At 27.5% G+C, this 14,791-nt stretch overlaps 2 protein-coding genes across 2 annotated transcripts; one reads left to right on the top strand and one right to left on the bottom strand.

Moving 5' to 3' along the window:
• Positions 1 to 1,136: 1,136 nt before the first annotated feature.
• LOC101493266 (uncharacterized oxidoreductase At4g09670-like) lies at positions 1,137 to 3,746 on the bottom strand. Its single transcript, XM_004489685.4, has 2 exons — positions 3,147 to 3,746; positions 1,137 to 1,985 (listed from the first exon to the last, which is right to left on the bottom strand). The coding sequence occupies exons 1-2, from the start codon at positions 3,618 to 3,620 to the stop codon at positions 1,365 to 1,367; spliced, it is 1,095 nt and encodes a 364-aa protein (XP_004489742.1). The 5' UTR covers positions 3,621 to 3,746; the 3' UTR covers positions 1,137 to 1,364.
• A 4,068-nt stretch (positions 3,747 to 7,814) lies between these two features.
• On the top strand, positions 7,815 to 8,371 carry LOC140919322 (UDP glycosyltransferase 9-like). Its single transcript, XM_073365178.1, has 2 exons — positions 7,815 to 7,899; positions 8,031 to 8,371. Exons 1-2 carry the CDS (start codon positions 7,815 to 7,817, stop codon positions 8,369 to 8,371), a joined length of 426 nt encoding a protein of 141 aa, XP_073221279.1.
• The last annotated feature ends 6,420 nt before the right edge of the window (positions 8,372 to 14,791 follow it).

The raw sequence follows: 14,791 nt of genomic DNA, 5'->3' as shown, positions 1-14,791 counted from the left end.
CTTGCATTATGATTCAGGTTCAAAAAAATGATCGGATTTTGTTCACACAAATTGTTAGAGTAATTAAATAATTGTGTCAAATGCCCTTAAATTAAATTCTAGTTTAAGAGGTAAATGTCGATTAATAAATAACGATGCACTACTCTGTAGACATATACCAAAATATATGTTACATGCAATTTCGCTATAATAGATTAATAAATAACCATTATCATTGTAACTCAAACCAAATAAATTAAAATTTAAATGATACACTATTATAAATTAAAATATTTTTTAATTCAAAACATCTCAAAATAACAATTTCCATGATTACATGAACAATGTAGAATTATTCTCAAATTTTAATAACTTTTGAGCAAAGGCTAAATAGTAAATCACATAAATTCAAATGCAAGAATGTTGATCACTCCTCAACATCAACACTATTTTCAATGTCAAGACAGTACACGAGAAGCTACAAAGGACTACTAAAGTTTATATTGTTGTCTTTATCTCATTGTCTTTTTACACCACTTCAAAATATATATGTAAAAATCACATAAATTGATGAGTTCTTTTCCTGATACAGAAATTTTTATTGTCACGTCATTTTCTCACTACACATTACAACATTTAAAATCACACAAATCAATGCTTTTTCTTTCAATACAAAGGTTTATATTGGCAGTTGAACGTTGTCTTTTTAGATCATATCACATCCTATATAGAATTACATAACACAAAAACAAATCGTGAACATTTCTTAAATGTTACGATCATTAAATTATTATCATTTAATTATAGTTTAAGTCTCTCTATTATTATTAATTCATGTAAATAGTTCTTCTATTTTAAAAGTCGACAATTTTAGTCATTCTCTTAGATTTTTGAAATAAAATATATAGAATTGACATATTTTTAATGATGTGGGATACAATTCTATGATATAATACCATCTAAATTCATTAATTATTTATATATTATTAATTAAATTAAATATATAAAAAAAAATTCGAAGTTGAAAACTAAGTTTTTAGTGCATTTTATTCCAATTTAATAGGTGTTAATCATTTTACATTTTCGTATCATATCTCACATTGTTTAAAACATCTCACACTTTTAAAACAGGAGACCAATTTTATAAATCAGTAAAATCAGATAAACTAAAATTACATAAATCACCATTTTGAGTTTTACAATTATAAATATATGTAAATTTGACGTCTGAAATTACAAAATATCAAGTTGCTCTTTAAAATTGTCTATGTCAATCAAAATGCTATAAGATCAACAAACACTTACAATTTCAGAACTCAAAATCATAATTTACTCCATCATTATTTGGAAAATGAAAATTGAAACACTTCAAAAACTAAAATGACCTAATAAAGAATATGAACAGGCTGAAGACCATTATCAATTGAAGCTTTGACAGCATCAATAACAACCTGTGTTTTCCTACTAATAATTGACCACTTATTCTCAGGTTTTGAATCACCAAACTTAATTCCTCCAACCAAATTTGCAAATTCCTTAACCATAAGTGCTTCTTGTGGAATATCTGTTTTAACTATACATTCATTTGGTTTAGGAGCCCAACCAGTAGAAAGTTCACCAAAATAAGAATTTGAATTTGTGTGAAAAAAAGCCTCTTTTTCTTCATTAGGAATAACATAATCATGAACTCGCAATGACCCTTTTGTCCCCATAACTGTTATATCCATTGACATGTCTGATAAAAAGGAACAATAGAAAGTTGCTACTCTGTCATCTTCCCATAACAGAGAAGCCTCACAAGATAAAATGACACCTTTTTCGTTGAACGTTGGTTTGCGTAAAGCTTTTGCTGTTTTGGGTAATTCGTAATTTGCAGCCCATAAAATTGCTCTAACACAATACCAACCAGTATCACCAAGAGTTCCTAATGCATCAAGATCTGGCTTCACACGAATGTCGTTTTCTAGAAAATGTTGATTCACTCCGTATGAAAATGTTGCATGTACCTGTAATTAAGCAAGGTGTTGTGTAATTAACAACACAAAACCTATGAAGCATCAAAACTTACACTCATTGATGATGATGATAATAATAGTATAATTTGATAAAATAAGAGTAATTTACTATAATCATATATATCTGTTTATATTTAAAAATAAATAATTTGTTAGTTGAGAATAACAAACAGTCGAATTTAGGAGTAGTCAAATGACTCTTAGCTGACTGAAAATTGGGTGTGCGGTAAGTACACGAATATGAGTTAGTCGAGTATTTCTTAGGGTTACTATAGTCCACAAGGATCTTAAAGGTCTAAAATTGAGACAAAACATGATAATTTGAAAGTTACGCTCACAGAGGCACACGAGGAGGAAAAAATGCACACAAATATTGTCAATGCGACAAGCTGAAGAAGTAGAAAAATAAGTCGATCGTGGGACACTACGAACTCCCTCAAATAAAAAAGTTATTACACACTACTCACGTAATTAACTAATCACAACTACATGTCTCTAGGCAATGATTTAAGGTCGTTAAAATTAGTTTTTCAAATACTATTTTTTATCAATTTACTTTATTTTATGAATCTAGTTCAATAGTATAACATCTATAGTGTACTTAACACTCTTCGAAGTAGTTAAGGAATCTATAGTTAAATGACATAATTAATTCTTCAGCATAATCATTTGAAAAACAAAAGTGAATTAGAAAGTTGAGAGTATAGATAATCGTTTCCAGGACTAAATCTTTTTCCAACAATGATATCCTTTGGTGTCAGACACAAATCATACTTCCTCGTTCCATTATATATCTTTAAAGATTTGTGCACCCATATAAAAAAAAAATTAATATTTTGCATATTATAAACCAATTCTAATATGAATAAATTTTACAAAAAATTAAAAACAAAATACCAAAGATCAAAAGTAAGATGTGTATTTTTTTTAAGAATTAAAAAAGTATTTTTACAAAGATTAAAACCAAAAAGAATAATCTTTGAATTTTTGAATTTATTCCATCTTATATTGAAGATGTGTTTTTATGTATTGGTTTTTGGTGAACATGGCCCAATTTAGAATTTGCTATAAAACTACATAAACACAAGTTGCTTTCTTGACTCGACAAAAATTATTAAACATGAGAAATTAATGAAGGATAGATTAATATACCGATTGAAGACGACCAAAGAGATTAGGATCCGACATAAACTGAAACATTTTATTAGTCCTAGGATGATGCATCCACATAGTAGCATCCATGTATTGCAAACCATTAGATTCACAAGCTTCCAATATCTTATCAAGTTCACCAACATTAAGAGCCACTGGCTTCTCAAGCAACAAGTGTTTCTTCTTTTGAGCTGCAAGAATCGCCCATCGAAGGTGTAAGCTAGTCGGAAGTGGCACGTATAAGGCATCAACGTCGGGGTCATCTAAAACCTCGTCGTATGAGCCATATACTTTTGCAACGGTTGGAAAACCGTTGCAAGCTGCGAATGTTTTTGCTTTTTCTAAAGAGCGACTTCCAATAGCATAGATAGTTGCGTTTGGTGAGAGGTTTATGGCTCTTGAAACTTTTTTAGCTATCTCTGCACAACCAAGGATTCCAAATCTTATTGTTGGTTTTGTTTCTTCATTTGCCATTTTTCTTAGATGATTAGTTGAATGAACTATAGAGTGTTGCTTAGTTAAACCAAGAGTGTGGCTATAAGGTGCAAGGAATAGATAATACTAGTATTTAAGAAGAGTTTTTGACAAAGATGATTTTTAAAGTAAGAAAAAATAATATATATAGAATAAACCTATATTTTATAGAGGGGTGAATTAGGAAGTTTCGAGTAGAGAGATATATTCTTTTAATTTCTTTTGCAAGTAATGCTATAGTATCTAAATTTATTAAAATTATAAATATAATTTTAAATATCTCTTTTATTAACAATTTTTATAGATTAAAATTATTAGTGAAAAAATTAAGACTAAATTAATTAACTAAACATATAGTTAAATATCAAAATGACTAGTTCAAGACATATTTAAATTTATTTTTATAATTTTTATACATTTAAAAATTATTATAAAAATATTTACATATTAAAAAACATAAAATAAAATATAGTTGAGACAATTTATAATATATATTTTTTAATATATTAAGTAATTAAAATAATTTTTTTTTTTTCAAAATCAAATGTAGACCATTGCCAACTCTACACACAACATGGTCCCGTCCTTGATTTTATAACTTTCGTCCTTATTTTATCTAATAATACCTTCTTCATTTAAAACAAAGTGTAGGTAACTTGTTAATCTAGTTACAATTGTTAGCTATAATTGTTGATTATATAAGTTTATTATAAATCTTGATGTTATTATCATTTTCATTATCAATGTAATTTCCTTATTATACTTTTATATATTTTTTCCTATCAATAGTTCTGCCAATAAATGTAACATAGTATCATAGATAATAATTAATTCAACTACATTATTCTAAGTCAAATTTGTGTGATTGATCTTTCTTCTTCTTCTCCTCTAGTCCTATTCACCTTTTATATCATCTTCAAAATACTAACTAGTTGTTTCGAGAATGAGAAGGTTATGTAATTTACCTCTTCAAATATGTAAAACAATAATATGGTTTAGTAAATTAAATAATGTCAATTAAATATTAATATGTAACTGACTAGAGTGGTAAAATACACACAAACACACCTCACACAAAAAATGAAAAATTCAATTATTTTCTCTTGTATATAGAGGAAATTCGATTAAAAAATGATTTATTTTGCGTGGCCAATAATTTCTCCAACAAAAATAGTGGTTAAGGAGAAGAAATAAGTCATGTCAAAATAAAAAATTTAAGGCCCAATTTTGGGTCACTTTAAAAAATTTGGTCTACTTTAATTTGACATAAAGGCATAACCATACCATAGACTTCCTACGAAAAAGGTTAACGAAGAATATTTTGTATAATTATTGTTTTTAACTATTTACTATTCTGAAATGAATATATAAAGAAAAAAAATTGAAATGTTAATGTTAAAAACCTCTACATTCCAAAATTTCTAAATATACATTAGAACCCTCTACAATGGGCATTGTTATCTCAGTACTCTCCTATTCTACCTTTTTTTTATCAAACTTTTGAAAATTGTTATTAATAGTGTTTTTGCTACCTCTGGCTCACACATTAAACTTTGTATATATACAAATGTAATTCAATTAACGGTGGTTTTCAAATAGAACGTTTGATGTTCAGAAGAATCTAAAAAAATTATATACATATTTTGAATATAGAAATTGGTTTCCATAAAAAAAAAACATACATGTAAGAATTGGTTTTGTAATTGTGTTTAATTAATTGCTTAGAAATTCATAATGTTTTTTCAGATTTAAGAATTTTGGAATCTATGACTATTTAAATTTTGGAGGAAAAATATGTTGGGTAATGAAAAATATTTCAGGTATTTCAATGTGATGGAAATATTTATTATTACACAAATTTGAAATTGTAGATTAATATCCGTAAAAGTTTGAATCTTAGATTCTAAATTGGTGATTTAGTGGATAATAATAAAAAGGAACAATTATTGATGGCACTGGTGTTCTACAGGAAGGGTTGCTTTCGCAGGGCCACCGTGGGTTGTTTTCCAAAAATGGCAGTCACTTCTTTGGTCACAATGAAAACAGTAGTTTTCCACATAAATTCAAAACGTATCCAGTTGGATTTTCATTCAACTTAACTTTCCAGAATCTTGAAGAGTTTATTTAATATATATATATATATATATAAATGTTCTGTAAATTATTATTTAGTAAATCAAGATTGTTGACATTTGTCTACAATTTAAACTTTTCTTCGTTTCAATGACAGCTCTTTCGTTTACTAGATAATTTGTTTTCCCTGATAATTTTTTTTCTTTTGATAATTTGTTTTGTTAGATAATTATATTTTCTCTAATAATTTTATTTTCTTTAATAAGTTCTTTTTTTTTTTTTATAATTTTATTCTTTTTAATAAATTTGTTTCCTCTTATATTTTTCATTTCCTCTGATAATTTCATTTAATTTGATATTTTCGTTTTCTATGACAATTTCATTCCTTATTTGGTTTCTTCTGATAATTTTGTTTCCCCTGATAATAAATTAAATCTTTTATTTATAGTATAAATAAGAGATTATCTTTTAATTGATTTTCTTTAACTATTATCTGAAAGAAAATTATAGTAACAACGTGTATCCGTAAAGAAGCACAAATATTTCACTTGTAATATCATAAAAACAAGGATATAATGTAAACAATGAACAGGGTTGTTTGAGCTTTGAAGTTTGTGAAGAAGTTGTGAAAGTGTTTGTGGTCCAATAATTTTCCAGAATGTTTTTTTGTATGATTCTATGTTTTTTTTGTGATGATGAAATTCCAACTTGGTCGAAACCATATGAGATGATTTCGAATTGGAAATTGGAATTGAGATTGTCATTGTTGTTGATTGTGTTGGAAATTGAAATGGTGTTTGCAAGTGTGATTTTGATTCCTTTTTGGATTAAACGTTTGGAAAATTGAAGCATTGGGTTTATGTGGCCTTGTAATGGATATGGAATCACTAGACAGTGTGTTACATGGTTTTTTGTTTCATTTTCCATGCTTTTTTGTGTTCTATGTTTCCTTTACTATGTTGTTCAGAGCACTATACATTTGATCTTGTAACTATGAAAGACTTACTCCTTTCTAAATTGTTATTCTTTAGCAATTAGAGCAAATTTTCATTTACTATATGCATATTAGGATGACCTTGGCCTGTGCTGAGTATACAAAAAACATAGGGTCTCAAATTTCTTTTTAATTAAGAGTACTATAGGACTCCAAAAAATACTAAGAGAGAAAAATTCACTATACACTATAATATATAGAGTTAAAAAAAAAATCTAGAATACAGAAACAGAATCATATTTTTTGACATAAAAAAGAACAATAATAAATAAAATCATATTTTTTGATATTATTTACAAGTTTTTTCTGTCTTTTTTATGTCATTTATAAGTTTATGAGATTATTTACAACTTAAATAAAGAATGATTCTTTTTGAATATTTAATGTTTCTTTTTAGGCTCAAATATAATATTGACCTTTTATTTTTTACCTAATATTCGTTTTAATCATTTATCTTTATTTTGACATTTTAATAATTTGTCTTTTATAAGTGATGTATTTTAAAATTTGTCACAATCACAATAAAAGTTATAACGCACATGCAGTGATTAGAGTATCTTCTAACAATTGTCAAAATGCTTTCAAAATAATATATATATTTTTTTTATCATCAATTTAACTTAATAATAGACTTGCACTTGAAAAAAAAAAAATCTTGCATTATTTGAAACATATGTAATGTTACCGTTGTATTTATCAGAGTTTATTGTATTTTTACATCATCCTTATTAAAATTGCACACTTAATTTTACATCCAAAATTTGTTCTCAATAGTTGATGACAACAATAATTTTATAGTTATTTAAAATAATTATGATAAAAAGATTAAAATACACCTTTTATAAACGATAAAAGATCAAAATTATATTTAAATTTTTTATTTATTATAAATTCAATTTTTAAAATTAAAACATCGTCTCTAAAATATTCAGGAGAATTATGTGGCTGCATTGATGAAATATAGGCAAGAAAGAATTATCCAATTCCAAATAGTTAAAAGAATCAACTCCACTAACGGAGCTTTTATTTCCTTTATTGCTTTCTTTTGTTGAGTAGTTTTTATATTAGATTAGATGGTGACCTCTCTCTTGAGATTGGTTAAGCTTAATTAATCATTAATCACACATATGGATTCTAATGCATTTTTAGTTGAGGATATAAAGAAACACAAAGATCTTTCTTACTTGCGTGGAAAAGTCACCAACAAATATGGTGAAATTATTATTTTGCTCATCATTATTTCAAGTTTAACATATAACTTCTTCTCCTCTTGAGCCAACTACAAGTATTAGAACATGAGAGTGTTGGTTGTTTTGTGATACATTGTGGTTGGAATTCAACAGTGGAAGCTTTGAGTTTAGGAGTATATGTGATTACTATGCCAATTTGGACAAATCAAATTACTAATGCAAAGTTTATTGTTGATGTGTGGAAACTTGGAGTTAAAGCTATTGGTGATGATGAGAAAGGGATAGTTAGAAGAGAAACAATTGTAGATTGTATAGGGGAAGTAATGGAGAGTGAAAAGGAAAATGAATTAAAGAAGAATTCTATCAAATGGAAGAATTTGGTTAAGAATTATGTTGATGAGGGTGGAAGTTCTGATAAAAATATTGTAAAATTTGTGAACGAAATAACCATTCAAGTAGGAATTATTAAGTTGTATTTGAAAGTAGTGTGTTAGTTTCAATAAGTACAACTCAACGTGAAAAGATTTCGAGGACATTTGATACGTTAGGACGCATATTTAAATATGCAATCTTCTACTTCTCCGTATTCAGTGTATGAGTTTTACCTGTTGACTTTTAGAAAGAAAAAATTAGTAGTGTGTTAAGTTCAAACTATGATCTGCTATGTCTGGTAATTATGAATAAATGTTGTTGGCTTCTTAAGATGTAACATGAAACCAAAGTTGTATTTTGATACATTACTAATGTAAATGTGTGTTGAACAATGTTTATATCAAGTTAGAATTGGTTTCTGTTTATGAAATCTTCAATGTTCAGTTTGAGAATACATTTGGAAAATCGTTCAAATCTCATGTTTAGTTTAAGAATACGTTTGGGAAATCAAATTGTTTTGTATTTCTTGGAAGTCAAACTCTTAAAATAAAATCATATTGTTTTATATATAAGTTATTAATTGATTTCATAAACTATCTTTGAGATTTTATAAAAATAAGCTATAAATAACTTACAAAATGTCAAAAGCTATAATTATAAGTCCTCTCAAACGATTTTACAAATGTTTGTATCAATAGATTAATTCGAATAAGTCATTACAGACAGAACGTTAATTAAATCATCAATAAAAAATCTATTATCAAAGTTTTAAAAAGGTTTGCGATTGATTTTTAGTCTGACATCAAGATTTTCGATGTCTTTTTGAATACAATATAGTTGGGATTGAAGACACATCAATAGCATTTGATCATGATTCTATGTAACACCAAGTATTATGATTTAACTATGACCGTTATTTAAATCATTGCTACAATTTTTAGTAAATACCACATATTTTTTACTTATATATAAGTCTCTCGTTAGACTATTCTTTTGAGGTCCATATATAGTGTACCTAGATTTGTGTACGAGGGTGTAATTCGCTTTGTTTAATCATTTTTACATAAACTCGCACATTAAATAGATTGAGCTAATCCGTCTGCGAATAATAACAAGTTTTGATATGTTAATTTGAGACAAACTCATTTGAACTATAATTAAACAGACTAACCAACATACCATAAAAGATAAATAAATAAATAAATAAATAGACTATTTTGTATTAAAAACCTAAAAACATGATATTTATAAAAATCTATATTAAAAAAACTACAATTATTGACAATTTTATGTCATAACTTGTAAGTATCAAATAAGAAAATACTATAAACAATACTTAAAAAGAATTTCAATAGTCCAAATCAATATTAATAATATTAAGAGTATAATGAAAAAATATGATAGAATATATATAAAATTATTAACACAAAATTAATAATTAAGACAAATTATATTAGACAAAATATAACTATTGCTTTTTCAAAAATTTACATAAATAATGTATTAATCCACGAATCCACTATGGCTTTGATTTGATTTTATAATCCTTTCAATCTACTTGTTTGATTTGGAAAATTTAAAGTTTTTGATTGTAATTGGCATTTTTGGGAGAGAATGATTGTTGGGAAAAATAAAATCTAGTGGGATTTAACATTTCATAATTGCAAATCAAGATTGTAAATTTATAAAGAAAATCGTGTAAAATTGAGTTCATCTATAGAAAATAATTCCTCTTAAATATGGAGTTTAAATGTCTTTTGAAAATTACATTTTATTTGGTGTGTTGGTGATGCGAGAACTTGTGTTGGGAGAGAAGGAATAAAGATCATCTATATATCTAGAGGAATAAATAGATAGATCTAATACTTCACTTTTGGAGTATATAAGGATATACTAACATACTTTTTTTTTAAAATTGGTGAAACTTTTTGACTTTTTCATATCAAAACTATATAAATAAAAACTCAATATTCAAAAGTAAAAAGATATTGAAATTGATGGGTGATATGGTGAACAAAATACATATGCACCTCTTCATGTTCATGTCTCGTGAATTCGATGATGAGAGTTAGAAATGGAAAAATGAAAGCGATAGAGACAAAGACCACTCCCTCGTCCATGTTGACACTGTGAAGTGTTCCAAAAAGTACAGGCTATCACAAGCTTAGTCCTAAAAACAAAAAACTATCTGAATAACTCTTTTTGGATTTTCTAAAAATAAGTTTGACAAAAAATAAATTAAAAAAGTTGTGATGGTGGAGGTAATAGCTACTACCTTATGGATATGTAAGAAAAGAAAAAGGTTTACTACTTTGTTGTGGTGACATTCACAATTTAATTTGAGGTCCCATAGGAAGGAGAGATGACACATGCTACAATTTCAGTTGCAGCCCAAAAAGGGCGAGGAGGGAGGGAGAGAGTATGTTCGCTATGTCCAAAGACATTTGAATGACTAAAAAGAGTATTTTTAAATTATTTTTTGAGTATTTTAAATTTTCGTTATAATATTTTTTTTAAAGAATTTAAAAAATAAAATTTTAAATGATAATTAGTTTAAATAATTTATCTTAAAATATAATTTTAAGTATTTCATCAATTTGCTACATAATTTTTAGATAATAAAATTTCAAAAAAATATTAAAATGAAAAGTTATTTTGAGAAGCTCTTTGTAAAAATAATTTTTGAAAGATACCTTTTTTTAAAAAATAATTTTATCATATTAAAATCTCTAATAATGAATGTCAAAATTATTATTATTTTTTAATTAGTAATAAATAAGTTTAAAACAACTTCTACAAATTTTAAGTAAATTCTAATAGAAATTATTTTTAAAGATATAAAGTCAAAATTACATTTTAAAAATCTTAAATAAACGGACCCAATATGTTGAATACAATTCGGGATATCAATAAAAAAAACATGGAAATTAGTTCGAGATGCGATCATTTGAGTTAGAGTATAAATTATTTCATTGTCTTGTCTCCCAATAAATTCAATAAGAAAGTTTGAAAATTGAGAAGAAAAAATATGTCTACAATCTTCAAAAATAATAGTAAATCTAGTAAAGTGTCTTTTGTAACTATGAAAGAAATCACGTTACGTCTTATTTGTGTCCATTTACTTGAAAAGTCACATTACTTCTTGCTCTAACTACAAACAAGAACATCATATAATACAACAAAATGTTATGTTATTGTCATGGCTTTTTATTTTGTCATTAGATTAATGTATTCATAAATAAAACATCAAGAAATTTAAATTTAGTTATTATCATGGTTGATTATAGATTTGTCGTGGCTTCCCAAAGCTAAAATATTTTCATTCCATGTTAGAGTTGGTATTCTTTCACTATGACCTTCTAGCTTTCGCATCTGAAAATCAGAAACCAAAGAAGAATAAGTCATCCGTGAAACCAAGTAGATGAATAGATAAAAAAAAATGTTTTGAATCTTAATGTAATTCTAATAATTAGTAGTGCATTAAAATTGATAAATTACTCTAAAATAGTATCTCGATGATGAAACAAAAAAAACTCCATAAAAAGCATCTATAGAGATGTAAATTAAATAAAAGATATCACAACTCACCTCAAGAAGAAAATTAACATTTGCCACATTTACAAAACACACATCCCTTAAAAATACAAATATTCCTCAATGAAAATAGAATATATATATATATATATGCTCACATCAAACGTATCGATTAAAATTCTCTCAGTGTTTATGTCTTAACTCAACTAACAAGACTGAAATTATTAGGTTAGACATCATATGTTGAGTTCAAACCTAAGACTTCACAATAGTGTGTGTGAACTTCTGGTGCTATTTATTATCTTACAGAACAAAATAAAATCTTCTCAAATAATATAACTCCACTTTCATTTTAAAATACGAATCGTAAAACATTTTAAAGTTGAACAAGATATAAAAAGCATTAAGAAAAAGATGAGAAAAACAATTTCATAAACTTATTAATATAATCAAAAATGAAATTAGACAAATAAGGGTTCCATCTTGTTTCACTCACCCCTAACAAATATAGTTTAGTTACTAATGAAATAGGTAAAAAAAGGTAGGGATTATAGAAGAATTATAGGAAAATTTCATGAATGATTCTTGATAAAACTCCTTCAATGGTGTTAGAAACAGTCATCTCTGAGTTTCTCTGCTAGAGCACAAGTCTCCAAACTTCCCAAATGTCAAAAAGATGCCTAGAAAGTGAGAAGAAAAAAAAACATGTTTTTATGCATTCTAATGCGTGCCACGCACCATAGGCGCATGATTTGCTCTTCAAGTGCATTTGGACAAATTCAAGTGATGCAGAAATGCGCCCCATGCGTAGGTTTTGCACTTCAGGCGCACATCATTTATTGTCTGACATTTACTACATTTTTCTCCTCTTTTGAGTCTGAATTTGGTTCTTGTGGCTTCTTGAAAGTTGTAGTTATGGATCTTTGACCTTATTTTCACTTGGTTTGACTCTAATTGGATATTTACAACTACATATATGGTTGAAATACTCTACATAGGTCATGTTAATTTCTCACTAAAATTCAAGACTGCACTACAACAAAGAAACAATGTAATCAAGGAAATAAGAACATAAACATTTTATCAAATCCAAGAACTAGAATCAACAAAATATATCAATTAACTCCTTAAATTAATTAATGATCACGAAAAATAAAACTAAAAATAGTGAAAAATATGCATATGATGAAGAGTTGTCAATATTTTAGTGTGACATTTCTTGTAATGTAATGGTTCATCTCCAAATTAATTAGTCAGTAAATTAATTTAAATTACAATATAGTATGATGAAGGCATAGAAGTATACCTAAAGTCAATGACTTCCTGTAATGTAATGGTTCATCTTCTTGTTTGCTTCCGGAGGCGGCGACAATCGATCACTCTCCCACATCCACCGAAAATGAATTGGAGTTCGCAACGATGCCGTTCTGGCACAGAAGCATCTTGTGGCCATCGTTAAGGGTTTATGAAAAATGGGATCTATAATTTTCTATGAATCAAAATGTAAAATTTCTTATTTAAAATACTTGTATATAGTAGGCTTGGCCTTATAATATTTTTTTTTTTCTTTTTTGAAATTCATCAAATTAGTCTTTTAACTTTGCAGAACATTCTCAATTATGTCACGAATATTATGAATATTTAAAAAATGTTATTTATTTTATTAAACTATCTTGTAATCACTTACTATCATAACCTCAAAGACTTAATTGAGAGTGTCATTCAAAGTTAGAGATGCAATTTGTGGTTTACTCGTTTTTGTTTAATACATATATCCCTCGTTGTTTTTAATCTACCCATATGTCAAGTGGAAAAATAGCGTTTTGAATTTGTTTTTTAAGTAAAGAGCAATCACACAAGTGAATTGAATATCATATTTTAACCCAAAACCTTAAGACAATGGACTTACGGGTCCTCTCACTTGTTGTTCAACTATCACTTTTTTAAGCAATCTGAGACTTCTAACTCACACTTTCTACACAACATGCACATCAAACATCAGAGCAATGAATGAGACATATTTGATCAGTTTTGTCAATAACAACAACGCCAACAGTATAGCAAAACATTAATGCCAAGGCTTCCATAATCAAAAACACTACTAAAAAAATCATGTGTTTCCTCATCGAAGCTTTACACGGGTCGGTACAGCAAAATAGTGTTGCTTTCATCAACAACACTACTAAAAATCATGTACTAAGGGTGATGAGGTCTCCATTCGTATACCTGAAGAAGAGTACATCGCATGTCTTACAGTCTACAAGAACCATCTACATGGTAGATCATCCTTGCCAAGAGTGAGAAATCTCTAACGATTAATGATTTGAAGAGCAAGTTATCTTCTTTAGCTAATTTGGTCGGACGTTGGGGAGTGGTTTCCCTTGGAAAATAATACTACGAGTTTTTGAACATCACGAAGAGTTGTTCTTTTCCTTCTTGTCAATTGAAGCCCATTTCATTACAGTTATTTCCATGGAAGAAATACTTTAATCCTTTATCTAAGACACAAACTTCTTTTTAGTGTTGGATTCATATTACTAATCTTCCACAGAAGTATTGGAGGCCCAAAATTCTATTCTTCGTTGATGGAAATATCAAGATTCCAATATATCTTGATAGTACCACAAGAAAAATCAGAGGATTAAAACTTTGGGCACTACGCTAGAGTTATTTTTTATATTGATTTTGATTATGCCATTGTAATCAAGTTCCTATTGAAAGGGAACACTATGCTTTTTTTATTGGTATTGAGTAAGAAAATTTTCTATCTTTTTGCAATATATGTTGTAACATAAGCATGATGTTGGACACTGTCAAAAAAAGGGAGGTGCAGAAGCCCCCTACACCGAAACCAAATCATGTCCCAAAGAAGATTGTGGACAAATGAAAGGATTTGGTGGTTTATGAAGCGCCAAAGGATGGAAATTCAAAGGACATACCTCCCGGTGATAAAGCAGCTAACGTAGCTAGAAAAGAAATCGATAATACGACTTTGCATTTTGAACAAC

This window comes from Cicer arietinum, chromosome 2, assembly GCF_000331145.2.
Source record: "Cicer arietinum cultivar CDC Frontier isolate Library 1 chromosome 2, Cicar.CDCFrontier_v2.0, whole genome shotgun sequence".
Classification (NCBI taxonomy): Eukaryota; Viridiplantae; Streptophyta; class Magnoliopsida; order Fabales; family Fabaceae; genus Cicer; species Cicer arietinum.
This window is presented reverse-complemented; position numbering and strand designations above follow the sequence as displayed.

Bases quoted from the DNA above. Each gene is read 5' to 3' on its own strand.
- LOC101493266 (XM_004489685.4), bottom strand. From the start codon at position 3,620: ATGGCAAATGAAGAAACAAAACCAACAATAAGATTTGGAATCCTTGGT. The intron at 1,986-3,146 runs GTATATTAATCT...GCTTAATTACAG, and splicing joins TCTTTGGTCGTCTTCAATCG to GTACATGCAACATTTTCATA.
- LOC140919322 (XM_073365178.1), top strand. From the start codon at position 7,815: ATGGATTCTAATGCATTTTTAGTTGAGGATATAAAGAAACACAAAGAT. The intron at 7,900-8,030 runs GTGAAATTATTA...GGAATTCAACAG, and splicing joins AAAAGTCACCAACAAATATG to TGGAAGCTTTGAGTTTAGGA.